The sequence below is a fragment of the Trematomus bernacchii genome, unplaced genomic scaffold (genome assembly GCF_902827165.1).
Source record: "Trematomus bernacchii unplaced genomic scaffold, fTreBer1.1, whole genome shotgun sequence".
NCBI classification, from domain to species: Eukaryota; Metazoa; Chordata; class Actinopteri; order Perciformes; family Nototheniidae; genus Trematomus; species Trematomus bernacchii.
In genome coordinates, this window is record NW_022987596.1 from 84375 (window position 1) to 108290 (window position 23916).

Consider the following 23916-nt stretch of genomic DNA (forward strand, 5'->3'; position numbering starts at 1 on the left):
ACTTTTCCCCATGGCGTCAACATAAGGGTAACTTTCCCCGAACAAATGATGGAGAATGATCTTAAGACAAACAGATAGTCAAGTTTTCGTGATGAGAAACAACCCAAAGAAATACCAACATGGTGTGGTACACATCAGTTTTTCTTACAAATGAAACTCCGCATTTCCTCATGATGCCTCCTCTCTCTTCCAAACGATCACAAATGATGGAGAAGTATCTTCGACAAACAGATAGTCATGTTGTGTGATGAGAAACAACAAATACCAACATGGTGTGGTACAGTCTGATCAGTTTTTCTTACAAATGAAACTCAGCATTTCCTCAAATTCTCCGCTCTCTTCCAAACGATCACCATGTTTTTGTCGCTGAGGGCCACCAGGTACTGGAGTTCAGGATCCATCGCTACGCTGTTGATGGAGGGACCCTCCACCCCCCCGAGGCCCTTCCTCATCGGGGACGGCCAATCCAACACCTGTAATGCAAAAACATGTTTTCATAAGGAGGAAGTTCATTCATTGGCTCCCACGGGATCCATCTTGTTCTTATTTATAGACACATGCATTTTCAAGCATTTGGACTACCTACGTTGTAAATGTATTATCTTTTGAATTTACACACGGCATCTATTGCACGTCTGTCCGTTCTCAGAGAGGGATTCTCCTCTGTTTCTCCTCGAGGTTTTTTCCCCGTTAACTGTGGGGTTTCTTTGGAAGTTTTTTCCTTGCCCGATGTGAGGGTCCAAGGACAGGGTGTCGTATTGTCGTATTCATATTCTGTACAAACTGTAAAGTCCACTGAGACAAATGTAACATTGGGCTATATAAATAAACATTGACTGATAGATTCCACTGTCAGAGCAGACTGGTTCTGGCACTAATGTACATTTCTCAAAGATATTGAACTGACTGTTATTTTGTATATATTGATTGTTGTGTCTTAATGTGTGCATATGTCCACATCTAATGGGAGAAACAGGGTCCCGTGATTCACTAAAGTCAGCCTGAAGCATCCTCTGTGCTCCGGTCAATCCTCTCAGTATGAACTTTAAGTCACTTTTTTAGTAAGGTAGATACATAGAGAAAAATGTGTCACACCTAACATCATATGTGTAACACGTACACTAGTATATTATTTTAACTATGTTTTATTGATCACAGTTGTAGAGTTGGATTCGGAGCAGATGAATACCTGTGTGGGTTGGATGGGTTTCCCGCTCTGGAAGTTGTTCTTCTGCAGGTTGGTGATGTGGTACGTCCACAGCCGGCCTTTATCATCTCCACACACTATGTATCCTCGACCTGCAGAGATAGCGAGAGAGCGAGAGATAGCGAGAGATAGCGAGAGAGAGAGAGAGAGAGAGAGAGAGAGAGAGAGAGAGAGAAGAGAAGAAAGATGTTGACACACACACACGTAAAGCATTATAGTTTTTTACTGTATTTTTAAATGTTACTATCGTTTTCTTTAAATAGTTTTCTATCTGTGTTTTTAATGTTATGTTTGCACCACAACACCAAATCAAATTCCTGTTACGTGTCAACTGGTAACAAAGCTGATGAATGCTATGAAAAGGTACATAATGCCTTATGATGCTCGATGATGATGAAGGGTTAGGGTGAAGATGAGATGAAGAGATGACTCACCTGGACAGGTGTTCAGAGCCAGGTAAGGAACCTCAGTGCTGGTCCACTGCAGCTCCATCAGAACCACAGCACTCACACTCAGGCTCTCTTATCGGGTCGCTGGGCCGTCGTTCTGCTCAAACTCCACAGATAGATACTGCTGTGGAGAAAGTTCTTAGAAGCTGAGGAGGAGGAGGAGGAAGAGGAGGAGGAGGAGGAATGAACAGATATTTATACCATTTTAGTTACTGTACAATTCCATCAAGAACCAGGTTTTAAACGATGCCTATATTGATATTATTACACTACTATATTTATTTTTGCAGTATATTGTAGTGAAATGTGGATATATTTAGTGTAACTTGTTTCAATTGTATTAAATGTTATTGTATTTGAACTCCAATTAGTTCAATTTTATTTTATTTGATCAATGTATTTATTTTTCTACCAGCAAAAACATGTTAAGAATTGGGTTTTTAATATTTAATACATGGTTGGATACACTAATGTCCATTGAGAGCTAGGGCTGTGCAATTAATCGTATTTTAATCGCAATTACGATTTTGGCCTGCCACAATTACGAAAACAACATAATCGAAAAAAACGATTATTTTGCTTTGCTAGGTTGTGACTAATTAATTTTAGTCTAATTTATTTGTATTTATCATATTTATATAGTTTAGTAGCTTGTTGAAGTGCGCTCCAAAATATTTGTTGATCTTGTTTATTATTTTGATATTATTTATTTAAATGTATCATTTATTTTATTTATTTGTGTATTGGTTTTTCAGTTGAATTACACGTTCAGGGTAATCAACAGTTAAAAAGATACTGTTCAAATTATTATTTGTATTTGTTTTAAAGTTCAATAAATGGATGTTTTCAAAGTCAATGAATAATCGTATTTAATAATAGTGATATCAATTATTGACCAAAATAATCGTGATTATGATTTTTGCCATAATCGCACAGCCCTATTGAGAGCCTTATGAAATATGTGCTAACAAAAATGATCTATAGCGCCATCAAGTGGTAGCAATAAAGTAGGTAGTAAAGTATTGATTAGTGAGAACATTTCAAAACATTTAATATATTACTTGGACGTAGAAGTATGACGTGTATCAAATATAGTATTCAAGTCAAAAAAATGTGGTACCAAACAACAAGTAAGTAAAGAGCGTCTCTTACCCACGATGTCGTCCGTGAGGAAGCTGAGTCCGTCCACGGTGTGATAATCGTGATCCTTGTCCTCCTTTTTATAAACAGGGAACGTGATCTCCATCTCTTTTGAGCGACTGAGAAACAACACACCATATATTACATTAAATGATGTTTTATGCATTATCTAATGAAACAAATCATTTATTGTAGCAGAAAAAGTTTGGCGCAAAAAAGGGAAATATTTTACTTTGTACAGTGTTAGTTACTAATTACTTCACAAATGATGATATTAACATAAAAGCAGTTTTGGAAGTTGATGTTCTGAGAGCATATAAAAGAAAAGGATAAACTAGGGCTGCAAAATTAATACAAAATGTATCACGGTTTGGGCTTCACACAATTAAATAACTAAGATTGACTCAAATAAGACGGTGTTTGGTCCATATTCAATATAATTCTGCTAGGGAGGCGTGTGGCGCAGTGGGCTAGTGCGTTGGTGTTGGGATCAGGGGGGCACAGGTTCAAACCCCACTGCAGTCAGCATGTCGTTGTGTCCCTGAAGACACTTCACCCCTAATTGCTCCTGTGGGGATTGCCCACAGTATTGAGTATGTAAGTCGCTTTGGATAAAAGCATGTCACACAGTAACATGTCATGTAATGTGTATTATACTATAAATATCATTTTTTTTACAAATATGGTGCAGCCCTAGTTTTTAAATTAGCAGAAATGTAGAACAACATTAGTACGAGCATTACTCTGTTTATGTAAATGTGAAAATGCAACTAATAAAAGTGTTTTGACGCTAAAATAAAGGAATACCGATTATCATTTTGTTCCTGTTGGTGCGGTTCTACCTATATTGATGCAGCTCTAGCTCTATTTGTGTGGTTCTAGCTCTATTGGTGCGGTTCTAGCTCTATCTGTGTGGTTCTAGCTCTATTGGTGCGGTTCTGGCTCTGTCTGTGTGGTTCTAGCTCTGTATTGCAGGTGTACCTCTTGTTGGAGCTCTTGGTCTCCAGCTGTGTTTTGTAGAAGTAGAGCCCGTCCTCACAGGCCGTCAGCAGCTGGGAGGAGGGGGAGGAGGGGGGGAGGCAGAGGTGAAGGGGGGGGGAGCTGACCTCCAGCACCAGCAGCTGACTGCATGAAAACAAAGTTAAAAAAATGGCGTCAGAATACATTTAAAGAATCCACTTATTGAATATGTACATTTTAAAAAGCCCCAAATATGACATTTATTAACATGTTTGATTAGAACCAATAAACCCCAGCAAAAACTACAAGAAATAAGTCCTCCTCGTCTGTTCAAAATGTCCTCCACATGTGTTCAAAATGTCCTCCTCGTCTGTTCAAAATGTCCTCCTCGTCTGTTCAAAATGTCCTCCTCGTCTGTTCAAAATGTCCTCCTCGTCTGTTCAAAATGTCCTCCTCGTCTGTTCAAAATGTCCTCCTCGTCTGTTCAAAATGTCCTCCTCGTCTGTTCAAAATGTCCTCCACATGTGTTCAAAATGTCCTCCTCGTCTGTTCAAAATGTCCTCCTCGTCTGTTCAAAATGTCCTCCTCGTCTGTTCAAAATGTCCTCCTCGTCTGTTCAAAATGTCCTCCTCGTCTGTTCAAAATGTCCTCCACATGTGTTCAAAATGTCCTCCTCGTCTGTTCAAAATGTCCTCCTCGTCTGTTCAAAATGTCCTCCTCGTCTGTTCAAAATGTCCTCCACATGTGTTCAAAATGTCCTCCTCGTCTGTTCAAAATGTCCTTAGTGCTTAGGAAAGGATTTCTTAAGATTGATTTGTAGACATATGGAGGAAAGGAGTTTAAATACTCACATGACTTTGTAGTTGTACTGGCTGTCGAGCCCCCCGATGTCCCACATCACGATCTTGTTATCGTACGATCCCGCTGCGAGAGGAACAACAAGATGCATTCAAGAACACAAACAAAAAACTGAATTTCTACAATCACAATGTAAAGCAGTGGTTTCCAAATTGAAACAAGTGGAAAACAATTAATATGATGCGTGAATAAAGTGTATATTAAGACATGTTATTAATATAAAAAGTTACTAGTAGATATGAGTGTTAAATTAATGAAGTGTAGGAGTGTAAAAGTGGCAGAAAATGGTCGTACTAAAATAAGTAAAACCAGTTAGAAATGATACTTTTACATTACTTGTTAGACGCTTTTATCCAAAGTAAATTTACTTTTACACAAAGAACGTCCTAATTTTTCCAATATTAAAATGGTTATAAAGTAATGGGTGACTGTTAATTAATTAGTATATTGCAATTTAATGGACCGTCCCTCAAAACACACACAGAGCTTCTTCTTCTGTAGTATTAAAGGTGGTGTACTCACTGAACAGGAAGTTGCCCTGCCTGTGGTTGAAGCACAGCACGGACAGAGACTTCCTGCTGGCTCTGAACTCTCCGAACGCCACGTTGTTTCTGGGATGGATGAGTTTCACCAGACCTCTCTTCCCCCCCGCTGCCAGCACGTTGCAGGGCTGAGCTGAGGAGTGCCCCCCCCACGGGTCATCAGCACCGTGGACCAGGCCAGAGAGAAGAACTCCTGGATATATCAAATAACAACAATCATTATAGTGAAGTCCTGCTGCCTATTTTTTACAGTAGTTACTTTGCAAGTTAGGGTATTCACATTAAAGACTTTTTGGAAAATATATAAACGTATGATGAAAAAAAACTAGGGTTGCACAATTAATTAAATATTTATCACGATTCTGGTTTCCCACAGTTAAATAACTAAGATGGCCGCATCGTTTTGCTTTCAAATTCAGCCTCATTTACTTTAAAATCAACTTGAATTTGGCCCATCATTCAGTAAATTGCAGCAAAAATAAAACTGCAAGTTCAGTTTTATTTATTTATTTTTTTAAATGGAGCAGCTCTACTCAAAGGGGACCTATCATGCAAAATGCACTTTTTGATGTATTTTATACATAAATATGTGGCCCGGTGTGTCGGGGAACTCACGCAGCGTCAGAAAATAAAACCCTCTCTCTTTTCCTCTGTACCCAAATCTCTAAAAACGGGGAACAACGGAGCTGATCCAGATTTGCGTCCGATATGAACGCCTTTGTAACCTCGAGATTGGACTATCGCAACGCTCTGTATGTGGGTATGGACCAGGCCTCAATTAAAACACCTGCAGCTAGTCCAAAACGCAGCTGCACGTCTTCTGACTGGCCACAAAAGCGTGACCACATCACCCCAATTCTGGCCTCACTGCACTGGCTTCCAGTTCGGTTCAGAATTGATTTTAAAATCCTTTTATTTGTTTTTAAAAGCACAAAATGGGCTGGCTCCGGCCTATATAGCTGAACTCCTCCAGCGCTACACCCCAGCCAGAGCTTTAAGGTCTGCTGACCAGCTGTTGCTGATAGTGCCCAAGACCAGGCTCAAAACCCGAGGGAACACTTTCCTTCCCTCGCCTTCTAGTCAGAGCGGAGCATGACACCTGACTATTCCCTGTGTTTTGTTTTTTATATCTCTGTTGTAAATGATTATCTTTTAATGTGATTGCAGTAATGTGTTTTTATTACATGTACAGCACTTTGGCTCGACCAAAAATCGCTTTTAAATGTGCTTATAAATAAAACTTGATTTGATTTGATGACGTAATATCTGAAATGTGGACCCACGGGCCTATCAGAAACGTTGCTATCAGAAACAATGCCCGACTGTTTTGGACGTAATATGGTCTGTGTTTACATTAGCATCGCTAACACTCAGAGCTAACCTGTACTGGAGAGCATGTGTGTGAAGAAGCAGGAAATAAAAAGGAACTCACCTTGTGGTATAACCGGCAAGAGAGAAAGCCTTTGAGCTCCATACTGTTTCAGAAATAATCCTTGATAATCCATGATATGGCGTTTCATCACGGCAGTATTTAGTTTAGACAGTAGCTGCCGGGTCCCGCATGAGCTCAGACCCCTCCTTTTTATTTTTTAAAGCTTTATACCCCAAATCAGCACTTTTGAAACAGGAAGTGAAATAGAGGGATATGAGGCATGGCTAGAATGGGTGATCTGTTTGGTATTTTGAGCAAAACACTTCATAGACATGTTTTTTATATATTTGTATATATCTGAGACCTATGCTATTGCCTAAATAGCATGATAGATGACCTTTAAATCAGCAGAGATTTCATTTATCAAGTTTAATAAGAGAGAAGAACTCCTGGAGGGGGAATAATTCAGTTTCTGCAGACATTAAGGACACACCTCAATACATCAGAGGGTCCTTTGTTCTATAATCAGATGTTCTTAGAGAGCTGCACTAACCTCTCCAGAGACTTTGTATTTCTTCATCACCATCCCGGTCTCACAGTCGATCACACAGAGAGAATCTCCTCCGCACGTCGCCACCAGACGACCTCCAGAGCCTGGACATAAAGACAGAGTGAGTTTATGATGTTTCATTTAATTTAATATGAATATTCTGCAGAAAAATGCAACATTATTAGATAAAAAGTAGCTACAGTTAAGTAGATAATGTAGCATTAAACAGGAATAGCCCATGTGACAGCCCATTTGGAAATGTTTAACCTGTTAAGCCCCGAGCCTTTTTCAGAAGAAAATGACATTCCCAGAACAAATGACCATATCTTCCCTTCTAAAAGGGGTAAATTAATAATCTTTTTTCTCAAAGCAATGATAAACCTGTGAGTTGGATGTAGAAAAGTCAGAATCAATATAGACGTTTTTATTTTAAAGTAAAACATAGTTAAATAAATGTAAATGTCCGTCCAAAAGAAAAACATTACTTATAGTGAAAACCACCCTTGAATGATGGGATAGTAGACTAAAAGCTTTAGGAATCCAAACTATAACATATAATAAGTACCCTGAATCAAGATTGATGCAAAACAAGTGCAATTTGACCTTTTTAGAGAGATTTAGCAACAAACAAACACCTTTGGGGTCATTTGGGTGGAAATGGGTGTATTTCCCGTTTCTCTGGAACCCATTGGTCGATTTTGATGATTGACATCTCTTTTGAACCGTTAGAGCCAATAGAATCGAAGGGAAAGGTCCATATACACACACACGTTACCATTGAGAAGTGAAAGCTATGCGCACGCAGTCGAAAGCTATCTTACGCTCTGAAAACTAGGTTTATTGCTGATGGATTATCAGAAATCATTTCAAAGTGACAGACACATTGGATTAACCTTCAGCAGCGTTTTTATCGTTTTAATGCCATTGAAGACAACTTTTGATCAGAAAACAGCAGAAGGTAAGACATATTGCCATGTTTCCTCCGTAATGCTACGTGTTGTGAAGTCTGAGTTATGATCGTACAGTGATGATACTAATACCTGTAGAATCTGAAAATGGTTGGTATCGTCAGTTAGCTGAGTTTCTTCCCGTTAAGTGGGTATGACACATTCATAGGTTTTTAAATGTTAAGAAGCCCTGAGACACAGTTTCGTGAAAAGAAAACCCGCAGCTTATTATACTTGACCTGTTAAACCCGCAGGTGTACGGGGGCTGCGGGTTTAACAGGTCAAGTATAATCAGCAGTACTTTAGTAAATGCACGTAGTTGCTTTCCCCCTCTGCTACTACCAGTACAAATGTAAAGTGTTATTTAAATCGGCCTTGTTTCTGGAGGATGTACCTGTTTCTGACTGAGGCTCAAAGGCACAGGCCCACAGCTGAGTGGAGAAATCCTCTTGCTGTCCTGCTTACTGTGACACTGGAGAACATGGAGAGGCTTCAGAGACACCGGCTGAGGGAGAGGAGGAGAGGAAGAGGAGGAGGAAGATGGAGAGAGGAGAGAGAGAATGAGAAGATGGACATATTGTTTTAATAACAGATAGGATTTGTCCTCAAGGAGCACCAGAGTTAACAAGTTACGAGAGAATCTTGGCAAAAAAAAGGACATTCAAAACAACCAAAGGTATGGCAGACTGTAGACTGTGTGTGTGTGTGTGTGTATGTGTGTGTGTGTGTGTGTGTGTGTGTGTGTTACCTGTCTCTGTGTGTGTGTGTGTGTGTTACCTATCTCTCTGTGTGTGTGTGTGTGTGTGTGTGTTACCTGTCTCTGTGTGTGTGTGTGTGTGTGTGTCTGTGTGTGTGTGTGTGTGTGTGTGACCTGTGTCTCTGTGTGTGTGTGACCTGTGTCTCTGTGTGTGTGTGTGTGTGTGTGTGACACCTGTGTCTCTGTGTGTGTGTGTGTGACCTGTGTCTCTGTGTGTGTGTGTCTGTGTGTGTGTCTGTCACCGTGTGTGTGTGACCTGTGTCTCTGTGGTGTGTGACCTGTTGTGTGTGTGTGTGTGTGTTACCTGTGTGTTCCTGCAGCTCTAGTGGGTGTGTGTGTTACCTGTGTGTGTGTGTGTGTGTGTGACACCTGTGTCTATGTGTATGTGTGTGACCTGTGTCTCTGTGTGTGTGTGTGTGTGTGACCTGTGTCTCTGTGTGTGTGTGTGTGTCTGTGTCTGTGTGTGTGTGTGACACCTGTGTGTGTGTGACCTGTGTCTCTGTGTGTGACCTGTGTCTCTGTGTGTGTGTGTGTGTGACCTGTGTCTCTGTGTGTGTGTGTGTGTGTGTCTGGTGTGTGTGTGACTGTGTCTCTGTGTGTGTGTGTGTGTGTGTGACCTGTGTCTCTGTGTGTGTGTGTGTCTGTGTCTGGTGTGTGTGTGTGTGTGTGTGACATGTGTGTGTGTGACCTGTGTCTGGTGTGTGACCTGTGTCTCTGTGTGTGTGTGTGTGTGTGACCTGTGTCTCTGTGTGTGTGTGGGTGTCTGTGTGTGGTGTCTGACACCTGTGTGTGTGTGACCTGTGTCTCTGTGTGTGTGTGACCTGTGTCTCCGTGTGTGTGTGTGTGTGTGTGTTACCTGTGTTCCTGCAGCTCTAGGTGTGTGTGTGTGTTACCTGTGTGTGTGTGTGTGTGTGTCACCTGTGTCTCTGTGGTGTGTGTGTGACCTGTGTCTCTGTGTGTGTGTGGTGTGTGACCTGTGTCTCTGTGTGTGTGTGTGTCTGTGTGTGGTGTGTGTGTGACACTGTGTGTGTGTGATGTCTCTCTGTGTGTGACCTGTGTCTCGTGTCTTCTGTGTGTGTGTGGTGTGTGTGGTGTGACACCTGTGTCTCTGTGTGTGTGTGTCTGTGTGTGTGTGTGTGTGACCTGTGTCTCTGTGTGTGTGTGACCTGTGTCTCTGTGTGTGTGTGTGTTACCTGTGTGTTCCTGCAGCTCTAGGTGTGTGTGTGTGTTACCTGTGTGTGTGTGTGTGTGTTACCTGTCTCTCTGTGTGTGTGTGTGTTACCTGTCTCTGTGTGTGTGTGTGTTACCTGTGTCTCTGTGTGTGTGTGTGTTACCTGTGTGTTCCTGCAGCTCTAGGTGTGTGTGTGTTACCTGTGTGTGTGTGTGTGTGTGGTGTGTGTGTGGTGACACCTGTGTCTCTGTGTGTGTGTGTGACCTGTGTCTCTGTGTGTGTGTGTGTGTGTGTGACCTGTCTGTGTGTGTGTGTGTGACCTGTGTCTCTGTGTGTGTGTGACCTGTGTCTCTGTGTGTGTGTGTGTGACCTGTGTCTCTGTGTGTGTGTGTGTGTGTCTGTGGTGTGTCTGTACCTGTGTGTGTGTGACCTGTGTCTCTGTGTGTGTGACCTGTGTCTCTGTGTGTGTGTGTGTGTGTGTGTGTGGTTACCTGTGTGTTCCTGCAGCTCTAGGTGTGTGTGTGTTACCTGTGGTGTGGTGTGTGTGGTGTGTGTGTGTGTGTGTGTGTGTTACCTGTGTTACCTGTGTGTGTGTGTGTGTGTGTGTGTGTGTGTTACCTGTGTGTTTCCGCAGCTCTTAAATGATGACATCACATCTTCTTTCTGCAGCTCCTCTTTTTTCTTCTTCTGTTTAATCACCTCCACTTCCTCCTCTCTGATTGGCTGAACTTTGGCTCCTCTGCGGGGAGTCGTTTGCTCCTCTGACGGGGGTGAGATTTGGGGGAGGCTGGTTCTTCTTTCGGGGGCTCATCCTCACTGAGATGCTACTCTCCGTTAGCATCTGTACTTTACGGTTGGATTTACGAGGACTGCTTTCGGCCGGGGATTCTGGGAGATCTGAGTGTCGTAGTTTCTTCCGAGGCGTCAGACTGATCCTCTCAGAGGGAAGCTGTTTCCTCTTGGTGGGGGTCACTGGGACAACCTGAGGAAAGGAAATACACAAAGTTTAAAACAACTCCACAAATTATTCTTTACAAAACATCTTATGGCGCGGAGCGCGGTTTAAGCGTGCCGTGTCGGGCCCGTTTTTGGTTGCGTTTCCACTAGGCCTAGTTCCGGCCCGGGGCTACTTTTTCACCTCTTTTCTGGCCCGACAAAATCGTGGTTCTATCGGGGCCAACAAACAGGGCTGAGTCGGGCTGAGTTTGCTAAACTAGAGAGAGAATCGCTGCAACAAGACATATTTGACCGTGATTTAATTGTAATACACGTTTCAAAATGATGCCGAAGTAACAACATACTGATACCGGTTAGTAAAAACCATGAATTAATGCTTTGACAAGTCTGCAGACAGACGGCAGGCGAAAAACCTTTTAAAATGCGTGTTTCTAAATGGAGATCGGCTAAGCTAACGCAATATATGCTCCGACTGTCCACACTCACAACAACGGCCTATACAGACATAAATAAACCAGCGACTGTATTCACCATGAAACAGACAGTCTGTGGTTTGCACTTGTTTAACTTGTGTCTAGTTTCTGAACAGATATGAGGAGCTGTGAGCTCTGAGTGCTAACAGCTAACGGCTGTGTTGTTTTTCTGGGGTGCTCATTGAAGATGACGTCACGGCGCCGCCTACACTGCGTTACTATAGTTACTACCCCAGTTCCTAAACTGTAATGGAAGCGCAGCATGAAGTGAGCCGGCCCTAACAAGGCCTAACAAAACCGTACTAAGTCGAGCGAGGCCTGCGGTGGAAATCATCTCTTTTGACAGCAACGTGTTTTAAGAGGGCTGCTGTGCCTCCTGTCATCATTAATGGACGTCTCTTTAAAATGACCGCTCAGAGGAGAGGATTTCTCATTTCTCTAACCGCCTGCTGCTTCCCCTCCTCTCCCCTCCTCGACTCCTATCCTCGTGTCTTAGTCCCGCCCACAGGAGATGCGAGCGGAGGAGTCGAGGAGGGGAATTAGAGAAAGAGAAAGGGCCCGGGAGGATCACTGGAGGGCGTGTTGAACGCTTACTTGAGTCTCTTTGGGTTCAGGAGAATCTTGAATCTCCGGTCTTTCTTTGGTTCAGTCAGAGAGATCAGATACTCCTTCGCCATGATCTCCACCTGAAGACACAACGTTAATAAAAAAAAAGCCCAAAGACAGAACAGAACACACGGTACCATGTCTCCACCCTCCAGATCTTACCCTCCACTTGGTGAAGTCGCTGACGGAGCTGGGTCCGAATCGAACTTGTTGACTGGCTGCGATCACAAAGTCTTTCCTCAGAGCCGACAGTTCTCCGCCGTGACGGGGTCCGGGAGACTAAAGTGCTTCTCCCAAACTGCAATGATCTGGAATAAATCAAGAGCAGAGACGCTTTTAGAGACTTAGAAAGTATAACACTGGTTTACAGACAGAGCCGTCGTTACATCCTATAGGCAAGGCAAGTTTATTTATACAACATCTTTCAACACAAGGCAAATCAAAGGGCTTTACAGAAAATGCATCATTGGGTTTGTTTCAGCATTATCATCTCACTTTCAGCTGCTCTTGTTATTGATGATCTATTATGGCGCAGTTCCACTGCAGCGCGGAGCTCGCTTTAAGCGTGCCGTGTCGTGCCGTCCCCTTTTTTGGTTGTGCTTCCACTAGGCCAATTACCGGGCGGCACGGCGCGGGGCCACTTTTTCACCTCTTTTCTGGCCCTAGAAAATTGTGGTTCTATCGGGGCCAACAAACAGGGCTGAGTCGGGCTGAGTATGCTAAACTAGAGAGGAGCGCTGGCAAGAGGGCTAGAACTACAACAAGATGGACATATTTGACCGTGATTTAATTGTAATACACGTTTCAAAATGATGCCGAAGTAACAACATACTGATACCGGTTAGAAAAACCATGAATTAATGCTTTGTCAAGTCTGCAGACAGACGGCAGGCGAAAAACCTTTTAAAATTCGTTTTTTCTAGATGGAGATTGGCTAAGCTAACGCAGTATATGCCCCGACCGTCCACACTCACAACAACGGCCTATACAGACATAAATAAAGCAGCGACTGTATTCACCATGACACAGGCAGTCTGTGGTTTGTACTTGTTTAACTTTGTCGAGTTTCTGAACATATATAAGGAGCTGTGAGCTCTGAGTGCTAACAGCTAACGGCTGTGTTGTTTTTCTGGATTTCTCATTGAAGATGACGTCACGGCGCCGCCTACACTGCGTTACTATAGTAACTACCCCAGTTCCTAAACTGTAATGGAAGCGCAGCATGAAGTGAGTCGGCCCTGTTAAGGCCCAACGCGGCCAAGCCGTACCGAGCCGTACCGAGTGTGGCCGAGGCCGACCGTGTAGTGGAAATGCGCCATTAGACACTACAGTCTATCACATTGTAATGATTGTATGTATTACTTCATGAATTTGACTTAACAGACTGTACGTGGTTTGTCATGCTTTGCTTTCTGTTATTTTGTTCATGTATGTCTGTAAGATGTTGCTTTTGTCGGGGGTTTATCCTAATAAATACATTTATATATAAAAAGGCATTTAAAAACAGTCATTAAAAAGTGTGTGTGTGTGAGTGACCTGTGTGTGTGTCATGTGGTGTGTGTTACCTGTGTGTTCCTGCAGCTATAGGGTGTGTGTGTGTGTGGTGTGTGTTACCTGTGTGTGTGTGCTAAAGATAATAAAATAAACATTACAAAAAAAACATGAATAAAAGTTACAGTGCCGTGTAAGATATGAATAGATCAATTAAAAGCAGCGGCAAAAATAAGAGGAAGTATTGAGGATAAATATGTTGGACAACAACACGCCATGTTGGATTCACCAACTAACAACCAAAAAACTGGTTGTTAGTGTTTCCTGTTTTGCACACCTCTCCTCTCTCAGGTGTATTTTGAGTGACAGTCTGGGGGTCTCAGGTTGAAAACTGGAGATCATGCCCCACCCCCCCTCCCGGCCTCTCGCTGCGTGCTGATTGGTTCTGTTGGATGACATAATCACTGGGCGCCTGCAGGATCTCTGTACAGACTCGCTGTGATGTCACATCCTGTTTGTGATGTCACTTCCTGTCTCAGCAGCTGCTGGGACCATCATGCAGCACTAGAGCATGCTGGGAGCTGAGGCCGGCAGAGGGGATTGTGGGAAATCAGACCTTTTACTTATCATCACTGACCCCCGTCTGATCGTCATTGTTTGTTTGTTTGTTTATTTATTTATTTAAAGGACAGTGCACATTAATCCACATTGCACTGTTGCATTGTGGGAAACATGTGGGAGTACGCATTAAGAAATGACGACTCACGACAAACGAGTCAGACTGAAGTCATGTGACCGACTGCTCAGGTGTGTGTGTGTGTGTGAGCGCTCACTTCTTGGCCTTGTAGACGTAGGCGCTTCCCGACAATGTAAACGTTGTTTAGCTAAAATAATCAATTCTATATTTTCTGTTTCTCAATGTGAGGCTAAATCAGAAGTTCTTTATTGATCCCAATCACTGCTTCATGATGGCCTTCACAGAAGATCTTCTCTGAACACCTTGAAGGCCCTGACGGTTCACCACTGGTATATACATTTTTATATATTTTTGTATTCTGGATTGTGGGAAACGTGTAAGATATGAATAGATCAATTAAAAAAAATTACGCGACAAACAGAGACACAGTTAGAGACGTTGAGTAGAAAGTATAACAATGGTTTACAGACAGAATACTCTTTCAATCCCATAATAAGAGGAAGTATATGGTACCCGTGTCTGGAGGTTCGCACTGTAGACGAAGCGCAGGTGGTTAGCGGAGGACGTGACGTCTTTCCCGTTATACATCCTGAGTTTGGGAAGCAACACCATCAGCTTGTGGTTATCACTCACCTGGGGAGGAAAGATAACACTCAATCAAACACAAGAAAGGTAAAAGGACTGTACTTATATATCTCTCTATCAGGTCTGTTTGACCCCTCAGCGCTCTTTACATACGAGTCATTCACAGCTCATTAGACAGACAGACAGACACACAGAGACACACACACACACACACACACACAGACAGACAGACACACATACACACACACACAGACAGACAGACACACAGAGACACACACACAGAGACACACACACAGACAGACACACATACAGACAGACACACACACGAACACACACACTATTTGCTACCTCAGAAATCCAAGTAGAAACCAGAAGCTATTTTACTAAAACCCAGTATCTCATGAAAACTTTTCTATAAGAAGACATTCAGGTTCTCATTTATATATTTGAACATGGGCGTCCTTTCAAAATAAAATATGAACTGATTAAAAATGTTGTATATCACTTTTCGGATCACGCCAAAAAAACACACATTTAGAAAACGTGTCTCAAAATAAATCTGGTAGTTTGTTTAAAAAAAAATGTTAAAAACGAATATTTGTCCCTTTTTGGCATTATGGCAACACCAAAAATAACCAAAAGATTAAACAAATTATTCTCAAAACTGGTTGTTAGTGTTTCCTGTTTTGCACACCTCTCCTCTCTCAGGTGTATTTTGAGTGACAGTCTGGGGGTCTCAGGTTGAAAACTGGAGATCATGCCCCACCCCCCTCCCGGCCTCTCGCTGCGTGCTGATTGGTTCTGTTGGATGACATAATCACTGGGCGCCTGCAGGATCTCTGTACAGACTCGCTGTGATGTCACATCCTGTTTGTGATGTCACTTCCTGTCTCAGCAGCTGCTGGGACCATCATGCAGCACTAGAGCATGCTGGGAGCTGAGGCCGGCAGAGGGGATTGTGGGAAATCAGACCTTTTACTTATCATCACTGACCCCCGTCTGATCGTCATTGCACTGTTGCATTGTGGGAAACGTAGGCATGGAGAGTACGCGTTAAGAAATGACGACTCACGACAAACGAGTCAGACTGAAGTCATGTGACCGACTGCTCAGGTGTGTGTGTGTGTGAGCGCTCACTTCTTGGCCTTGTAGACGTAGGCGCAGCGCTTCCCGACAATGTAAACGTTTAGCTAAAATAATCAATTCTATATTTTCTGTTTCTCAATGTAAGGCTAAATCAGAAGTTCTTTATTGATCCCGATCACTGCTTCATGATGGCCTTCACAGAAGATCTTCTCTGAATACCTTGAAGGCCCTGACGGTTCACCACTGGTTTATACATATTTTTGTATTCTGGATTGTGGGAAACGGTATTTCGATCTCTCTGTCTGTACACACAAACTGAAAGATTGACAATAAAGTTGACTTAGACTTGTCTTTTCATGCTGCTGCAACGCAAACATTTCCCAAATTGGGATCAATAAAGTGCTTCTTATCTTATCAAACACAGAGATATCCTCCTGCACTCACGGTGATGTAGAGGTTGTCCTCCAGCTTCAGCTCCTCCAGGCCGCTCAGAGCCTCCAGAGACGTCACGTCCTCCATCTGGTTGTCGCTCAGATCCAGGTGTCTGAGCGCAGGAAGCTCCAGGCGGCGGGGAAACTCCTCCAGTCGGTTCCCAGAGAGATCCCAGCGCTCCAGGGAAGAAAGACGGGAGAGAAGAGGCACCGGGAGATCCTCCAGTTTCAGAGTCAGCTTAGAGAGGCTGGGGAGAAGAAAGTCAGTCAGAAACCAAACTTTGTTTAATTATAATTAACAATAATAATAATACATTTAATTTTATAGCGCTTTTTAACAAGGTCTTTAATAAGTCTTAAAAAGGTCTTAACAAGGTCCTAAAAGGGTACTAAAAAGTTAATAAAATGGTCTTAACATACATTTAATTTTATTGCGCTTTTCCTGGTGCTCAAAGACACTTTACATCAAATCAGAAATAGTACAAAGAAAAAAAAATCAGAAACAGTAGTCCTAATCCAAGTGTGAGTAAAACAGTGATGTTGCGTGAGTGAATAGTGAGTTAATTAGCCCTTATTAAACAAGGACCATGCATCAAACAAGACATTATTCTTTAAGAAAAAGGGGACGATTTTGCATTAAAAAATAGCTTTTTTCTACAGTTCTTGGGCATGTATAACCACAAAGCAATCAGCATACACTAGAAAACTTAACATATCAAATATAAATTCAAATACCAGCACATTTCAACTTTGAAATAACATCCCTTTTGTTTGTTGTAAACATGTTTTGCTCCATGGGAAAGAGAGTTTAGGTCTTCAGTGCAATGACGATTCTGTGTAGCCAAACTAACTTTACAATATGGGTCAAACGTGGGGTTCCTCTACTGTATAAGTAAAAAAAAAACACAAATGTATTGTGTACTTTGTACTTTATTCATGTGTGACAGAAATGTTTGCAAAGCTAAAACAAAGGTAGAGAAATGTACGATTAAATACATTATGTTTTCTATTCTAGTGCATCTTATAGGTAGAGTAACGGTGCAAATGTAACGACATGTCAACAAAACAAACTTACTTCAGGGTCTTGATCTTCTCCAGTTTGGTGGCTTTTGGAGAGCCTTTCTCCAGCAGGAGCTTCTCTGTTATCTTCTCCATGATTATCTGAAGAGTTAAAAACCCTGGAGAGAGAAACAACTGTTGAGAATAGTTTCGGTGTTGAGTCCTCCCGTGGGACTGAGGTCTGTTTCTCCTCTGTTATCACTGATGGTGCGTTCAGGTGCTTTATAAACAGCAGGGGGTACCGACCACACCCTGAGTACTCACACGTGAAAACAAAGGAGTGAACGAGCAGAAACCTAAAGGTCTTTCTCTCATGGGGTCTGAGTGGTGGGCGAGGTACTCAGGTCTTTTATAAAGCTAAATACAAAATATTACTCCATTTGACTAGCTGTATGCTACTAAAGATAAAGGTAAATTATTTTACTCCACTACATTCATGTAAAAGATTTGGGTCATTTCAGAAGAATTTTCCTTCATGAGGTGATTAATTTCGCCGGTTCAAGTCCCCGACCAGACCTAAAATATGGAGTGTGGACTGCTACTTGGAGAGGTCCCAGTTCACCTTGCCCTGCCCCCCTTGAGCAAGGCACCGGACACCCCCCTTCCCCCCTCACTCCCCGGGCGCTGTACAATAGCTGCCCACTGCTCCTAGTGCTAGACTCCTGGTACTAGGATGGGTTAAAAGCAGAGAACACATTTCACTGTGTGTGCTGTGTGCTCTGCATGTGAGACCATTAAAGAGGGTTTCATCCCTCCCTATTCTATTCTTCTATTCTAATTTGTGCATCAGAACTTTTCCTGTAAAATCTTAAGGAAGAGGATTAGGGCCACATGACAAACAATTGTGGGATGGAGATAACAAAAGTTTGGACTCTAATCTCAGCATTCTGACTTCAATCTCAGAAACATATATATAACAAAAGCCTTTTCTGGAAACAAATATATGTGTCTACTCTTAGTCACAGGCCCTGATCCTCTTCTGTGTAAATCTGATAATGACATAACTATTTATAATAATAAATCACGTATGAAGGACATCTTTCTTCACAACCAGTACTGAAGTATAAACTTGATCGCAATACTTCTACTAGAAACAAGAGTATTTTGACATTCATATCTACTTTTCCTAAAGTAAAGGGTCCAAATACTTCTGCTAACACTGCTGTTGTTGTTTATTGTATAAAAAGAGCCTAAGGTTACACCATGGCACAGTTTTGAGGATTAATAGAATCGACAACAACACGCCATGTTGGATTCACTGACTCACATGTATTTGTATTTCTACATTACAACGTAAAAACAGTCAATAAACAACTTCATATTGAGTTAAAGAGCAGATTCAGAACATTAAACGTCCATAGGAACACTTTAAGTTAGTGTCTTTTCCAATATTTGCAGATAAATGTACTTACCGGTGCTTCTTCTGTAACTTTAGTAATGAAATCAGTATCCTGGAAACCGAGCTTTCGCGGGGAAAGTCTACGTACTTCCGGTGGGCGTGGGTTACGGTGTAATAACAAAGGGCTTTTTCACCCTGAGCTTAGCCTGACAGGCACTGTGTAATTCCCACAGGCCATACATTTTACTATCACAGTGGTCAAAGGTGACCAAGTGGATTTATTTAGTAGTGATTTTAAGATACTTGTTCTTTGCTTGACTATTTCAATGTTGTACTACTTATACTTCAATTCAACAAAGATTCAGAGGTTTTTACTACACATTGTAATTACTTTTTAGTGCTAAAAATAATAAAACTCAGAACACCTTCCTTAAAATTGTGCTGAAGTAAACTACTTGAGTAACCCAATAAACAACAACAAAAGTGAATTAATCCACTAAAATGGAAATATGATTCATAGTGTGTTGAATTCATAGCCCAAACGGTTCGGTAGGTGGCGATGTTGACCTTTTCAAGGCAGGTTCTCTACCTACATACTAACAGTAGAAGAAGAAAATGCAAAGGAGTCAGGACAGCCGTAGAAGAAGAACATGCAGGATGACGGCTCTGCTTCATGCGCCTGTAAAGGCATCCGGCGGTGTTTAAAGTGTGAAAATGTGAAGGGAAAAGAACAGCTGGAGACAAATGAACCTAAAGTAAGCATATCTGTGTAAAAACTGTGTTTTTATCAGCAGGAAACAGCTGTATTCTCAGCTAGCTTCACTTTAAAAAGAACTACGGAAGCCCTCAATGGACAGTCCACATTTTATCAAAACACAAGTTCTCGTTAAAATAAATCACTTTTCCTATTATTTTATGTTTTTAAACATCAGTGGTTGTCTAAGGATTAAAATATCTTACTTAAATAATACCACACAGTGTAGAAATATACCAAAATATGACCACTGTAAAATTATATACATATTTTCCGTGAACATACCAAAAGTACTTGTGATGCATAATTGCACCTTTCTAAATAATGCTCATTATATTTTATTGTATAATGAGTGATGTATTTAAGCACTAATGTTGCAGCTGGTAAAGCTTTCTATAATACCAGCTGGCTTGATCAATATAACCACAAGATACGTTATTAGTTATTAATCATAATTAGTATGTATTTTTGGTACTTTTAGATGCTGGGATTTTTACTTTAATAAGACTTTTAATGCGGGTCTTTTACTTGAGTATTTTTCCACGGTGGTACTACTATTTCTACACGAGTACATGGTGTATTAAGCAACCAGTCATGCCAACATGAATTACTCTGTAATCTGAGTTTTTCCATTTTAACTGTATTGTAATATTATATTTTAACCGTACTATGTATTATTTTGTTGACCTGTACTTAAATCATGTTTTATAAAGGGTGTGTGATAGAGATTATGCAATGTTTTTAGTGTTTATTGATTGTTACGTATCTGCCTGAGGACTGCAGATAGAAATGAGCTATTAGCTAAAATCTGGCATAATTCATCTCTTCTCTTTTCTGAGATCTGAGATGCATGGTCCTTGTAGAAATAAATACATAATAATAAACTTATTCTACACTGCTGACTGTTTATTATTGACAGTCTTGCATATATTTGCCACTGTCTGAATAGAATATCAGTAAGGCCATGTCTTACTGTTGTAATGTAAATTGTATTATCTTGTTTCTGTCTCTGAAGGCTGTGCATCAGTTCCTGTACGATCCTGAGACGAGGCTTGCTGTTCCCAGAGATGCCGACTCTTCGTGCTTCTCTTTCCCCGGAGTCTTCCTGCAGGAGGACTTCATCTCCGAGGAGGAAGAAGTGGAACTGATCAGGACGATAGATCGAGACGTTTGGAACGACTCGCAGTCAGGACGCAGGAAACAGGTGAGAGACTTCTGAACGTCATCTACAAACAGTATGAACATGTGTAGTTTGTTTTTGGCTTTAAAGGTCCCCTATTACAGTCTTTATCAACAGTATATCACAGGTCTCAGTTATATACAGAACATGTCTCACCAAACAGATCATTGCAGAATCCCATAATCCCCTCTGGTTGTTGTGTTATTATTATGAATATCTGATGAATTAAACTAAAGTATTTGTTTCTTATCGTTGCAGGATTTTGGTCCCAAAGTTAACTTCAAGAAGCAGAAGGTGCGCCTCAGCAGTTTCTCTGGACTCCCTGCTGTGAGCCGCTCTCTGGTCCTCCGGATGCAGAGCGAGGCGTCGTTAGAGGACTTCAGACCGGTGGAGCAGTGCAACCTGGAATACCTTCCCCAGCGAGGGTCCTCCATCGACCCCCACCTGGACGACAGCTGGCTGTGGGGTGAGCGCCTCGTCACTGTCAACATGTTGTCAGACACTACGCTCACTATGTCCCTGGAGGAGAGGCTTAAAGAGGCGGGGCTTGAAGGCAAGTTTATTTATATAGCACCTTTCAACACAAGGCAATTCAAAGTGCTTTATGTCGTGTCAAATATTCATATAATTCAAATATGTTTATATGTTCATTTTAATTAATTTCTTATTTTACAGGTCACCTATTATGCAAAATCCACTTTATATGTGTCCCCTCTGTGTAAAGAGACTCTGAAAGTTTCAGAAAAAAAGATTCTCTCTCTTTTGTCCTGATCCATTTATATAAAAACCTGTCTGAAAATGAGCTGATCAGATTTTGGCCACTTTATGATGTCATAACGATGTTGTCTTGTGTAACCATTAGCCAATCACCAACCAAGGTAACCCCCCACCTTATCACCTGAATCTCCACCTAGAGCACCACTGTGTTCTTTGTAACCAAATATCTCTCAGAGGGGCGTGGGGAGGGGCTCTTATTTTCATCTAAAGTAACAGACAGAGAATCAGCACTTTTGAAACAGGGCTGAAACAGAGGGGATTATGGGATGCTGCAATGATCTGTTTGGTGTTTCAGCCAATGAGAGACAGGTTCTGGATATTGATGAAAAACAGTATAATAGGGGACCTTTAAACAGAAAAACATCAAGTGGAAGGCAGGTTATCACCTCTTTGTGTTAGGTGTGTGTCCCATTTTTCCCAGAGAGCTTCACCTTTGTCTCTTTCTAGTCTCAGGCTGAAAGTCATGTGTTCCATACTGTGAATGTGACATTATTCTTTTAATCCTAGTAGAGGAAGTCCAGGTCTCCGTGCTTCTTCCTCGGAGGTCGTTGTTGGTGTTGTTCGGAGAGGCGAGACACCGATGGAAACATTCGATCCGACGGGAAGATATTCAGGATCGCAGAGTGTGCAGCACCTTCAGAGAGCTGTCGGAGGACTTCCTGTCGGGGGGGCGGCACGAGGAGATGGGGGCGAAGCTGCTGGACATCTCACTGAGCTTCAGAGGGACGCCTGTATAGAGACGGCTCAAATACTATGTTTGTTCCTGGGACATTTTTATTTTTTTGTATATAATTAATTTGGTTAAAGTGTTTTTATTAATATGGAAAATGTGGGCATTGTACTGAAATATTTAACAAATAAATTGGATTGGAACATTAAGGAAACAAATTATAAAAATACAATAAATAATGTATATAAAACAGAGATTTAAATGGAAAATGTCTGACTTTTTTTCTCAGAAACTCAAGGTTTTTTATATTTTTGTCACATTCCTTTCTCATGTGGCCCTGATCCTCTTCAGTTTTCTTGCACCACTGGATCTCATGTTGATATATTTTGTAGAATAATATAAAAAAAATGTGATTTTGCTCCATTTTCAATGCCAGTTTTCCACATGACCGTACCTCTCCTTCTGCTACCGGCCTCATCAACAAGACCCCCACTAACCCTCAGTCCCATCATAGACTCTATATTACATTAAAGGTGGGGTAGGTAATACACTTCAGAAACACTTTTTGTTATATTCCATGGAATGCTCTTAACATCCCGATAGCAATGAATATATTAAATGCTTTGACCAAAATCTGTGGAAGCCGTGGCGCTGTAAAAAGCACGACCAATCATCTGAGCCCGGCTAAAATAACTGGCTGGCCTACCTGCCTGTCAGCCTTCCATCTGTGCACAAACTTATCTCGTGCCCTCATTGGCGTGTTCGTGTGTGTTGGAGGAGGGGCTCTGTAAGGAAGTCTGAAGGAAGGGGCAGATTGTTTTTGGTTGTGTACTTTCAAATTCTAGCTGGTTTCTCCATTCTTACCTAAGGCCGAATTTACCATAACTGAGGCGTGTGGCGCAGTGGGTTGTGTGTAGGTGTTTGGATCAGGGGGTCACAGGTTCAAACCCCTCTGCAGTCAGCATGTCGTTGTGTCCCTGGGCACACTTCACCCCAAATTGCTCCTGTGGGGATTGTCCACAGTATTGAGTATGTAAGTCGCTTTGGATAAAAGTGTCTAACAAGTAACATGTAATGTATATAAAAAAATAATGTTGTGTCCCCCCCAATGTTGACTCAATGGTTACGGCCTTGTTACCTACCCTACCTTTAATAAGACAATCATAATAATAATACATTTGATTTATATAGCGCTTTTCCTGGTGCTCAAAGGACCTTTATTAATCCCCGTGGGGAAATTAAGCAGCAACAGAGTGAGATTGAAAAACAGGACAGCACAGATTCACACAAGATTAATACAATCAAAGGTACAATTAAAATAATAAACAGGTAAGTAACTGTTAAATGAACATATACATATCTTAACACTGTCAGTCCTGCACAACCCTACGAACACATTGCACGTTGTAACGTGATATTTTTTAATTATTTTTAAATGTTTACAGCGTATATCTATTTTTCATCCATATTTAATGTCAATATTGCAGTATTTTAATCACTTGAATAGTTGCATTTTATGCTCCTTGTCTTATATGCACCATATTTTATACACTAAGAAGGTTTCTCTTTTCTCTAATTCCCCTCCTCGACTCCTATCCCGTCTTAGTCCCGCCCACAGGAGATGCGAGCGGAGGAGTCGAGGAGGGGAACCGAGGAGAGAGGAGGGGAAGCAGCAGGCGTTTAGAGAAATTAGGAACCTTCTAATGCTCCTATATGTAAACCTACTTTGGCAATAAACCTTGTTTGCGACTCTTTTATGTTGAAGGCCTTTGCCGGATATCCGGGTCCGTTGGCTGCTGCTCAACTGTTGTTGATCGAGAGGCGTTATTATAACAACCGGAGTTTTATTATAAGCCGG

The 23916-nt window shown here is 41.7% G+C and overlaps 2 protein-coding genes across 5 annotated transcripts; one reads left to right on the forward strand and one right to left on the reverse strand.

Moving 5' to 3' along the window:
• Positions 1 to 269: 269 nt before the first annotated feature.
• LOC117482491 (leucine-rich repeat and WD repeat-containing protein 1-like) lies at positions 270 to 18808 on the reverse strand. Its single transcript, XM_034130578.1, is given in 22 exon segments — positions 270 to 473; positions 1190 to 1299; positions 1642 to 1725; positions 1728 to 1802; positions 2809 to 2915; positions 3778 to 3921; positions 4608 to 4680; positions 5137 to 5296; positions 5299 to 5349; positions 7082 to 7182; positions 8420 to 8476; positions 8479 to 8530; positions 10572 to 10710; positions 10712 to 10935; positions 11978 to 12024; positions 12027 to 12069; positions 12152 to 12243; positions 12246 to 12297; positions 14691 to 14810; positions 16293 to 16527; positions 17355 to 17457; positions 18751 to 18808. Coding segments are annotated over 21 exon segments (2208 nt in total). The 5' UTR covers positions 17435 to 17457; positions 18751 to 18808; the 3' UTR covers positions 270 to 311.
• A 487-nt stretch (positions 18809 to 19295) lies between these two features.
• On the forward strand, positions 19296 to 22312 carry LOC117482490 (alpha-ketoglutarate-dependent dioxygenase alkB homolog 4-like). Of its 4 annotated transcripts, none has more exons than XM_034130574.1 (4): positions 19296 to 19432; positions 20447 to 20635; positions 20870 to 21164; positions 21896 to 22312. In XM_034130574.1, exons 1-4 carry the CDS (start codon positions 19328 to 19330, stop codon positions 22123 to 22125), a joined length of 819 nt encoding a protein of 272 aa, XP_033986465.1. In that variant the 5' UTR covers positions 19296 to 19327; the 3' UTR covers positions 22126 to 22312. The 4 variants fall into 4 exon arrangements, with proteins under 4 accessions (XP_033986465.1, XP_033986466.1, XP_033986467.1 ...); XM_034130575.1 differs by having other exon boundaries at positions 21899 to 22312; XM_034130576.1 differs by having other exon boundaries at positions 20870 to 21077.
• The last annotated feature ends 1604 nt before the right edge of the window (positions 22313 to 23916 follow it).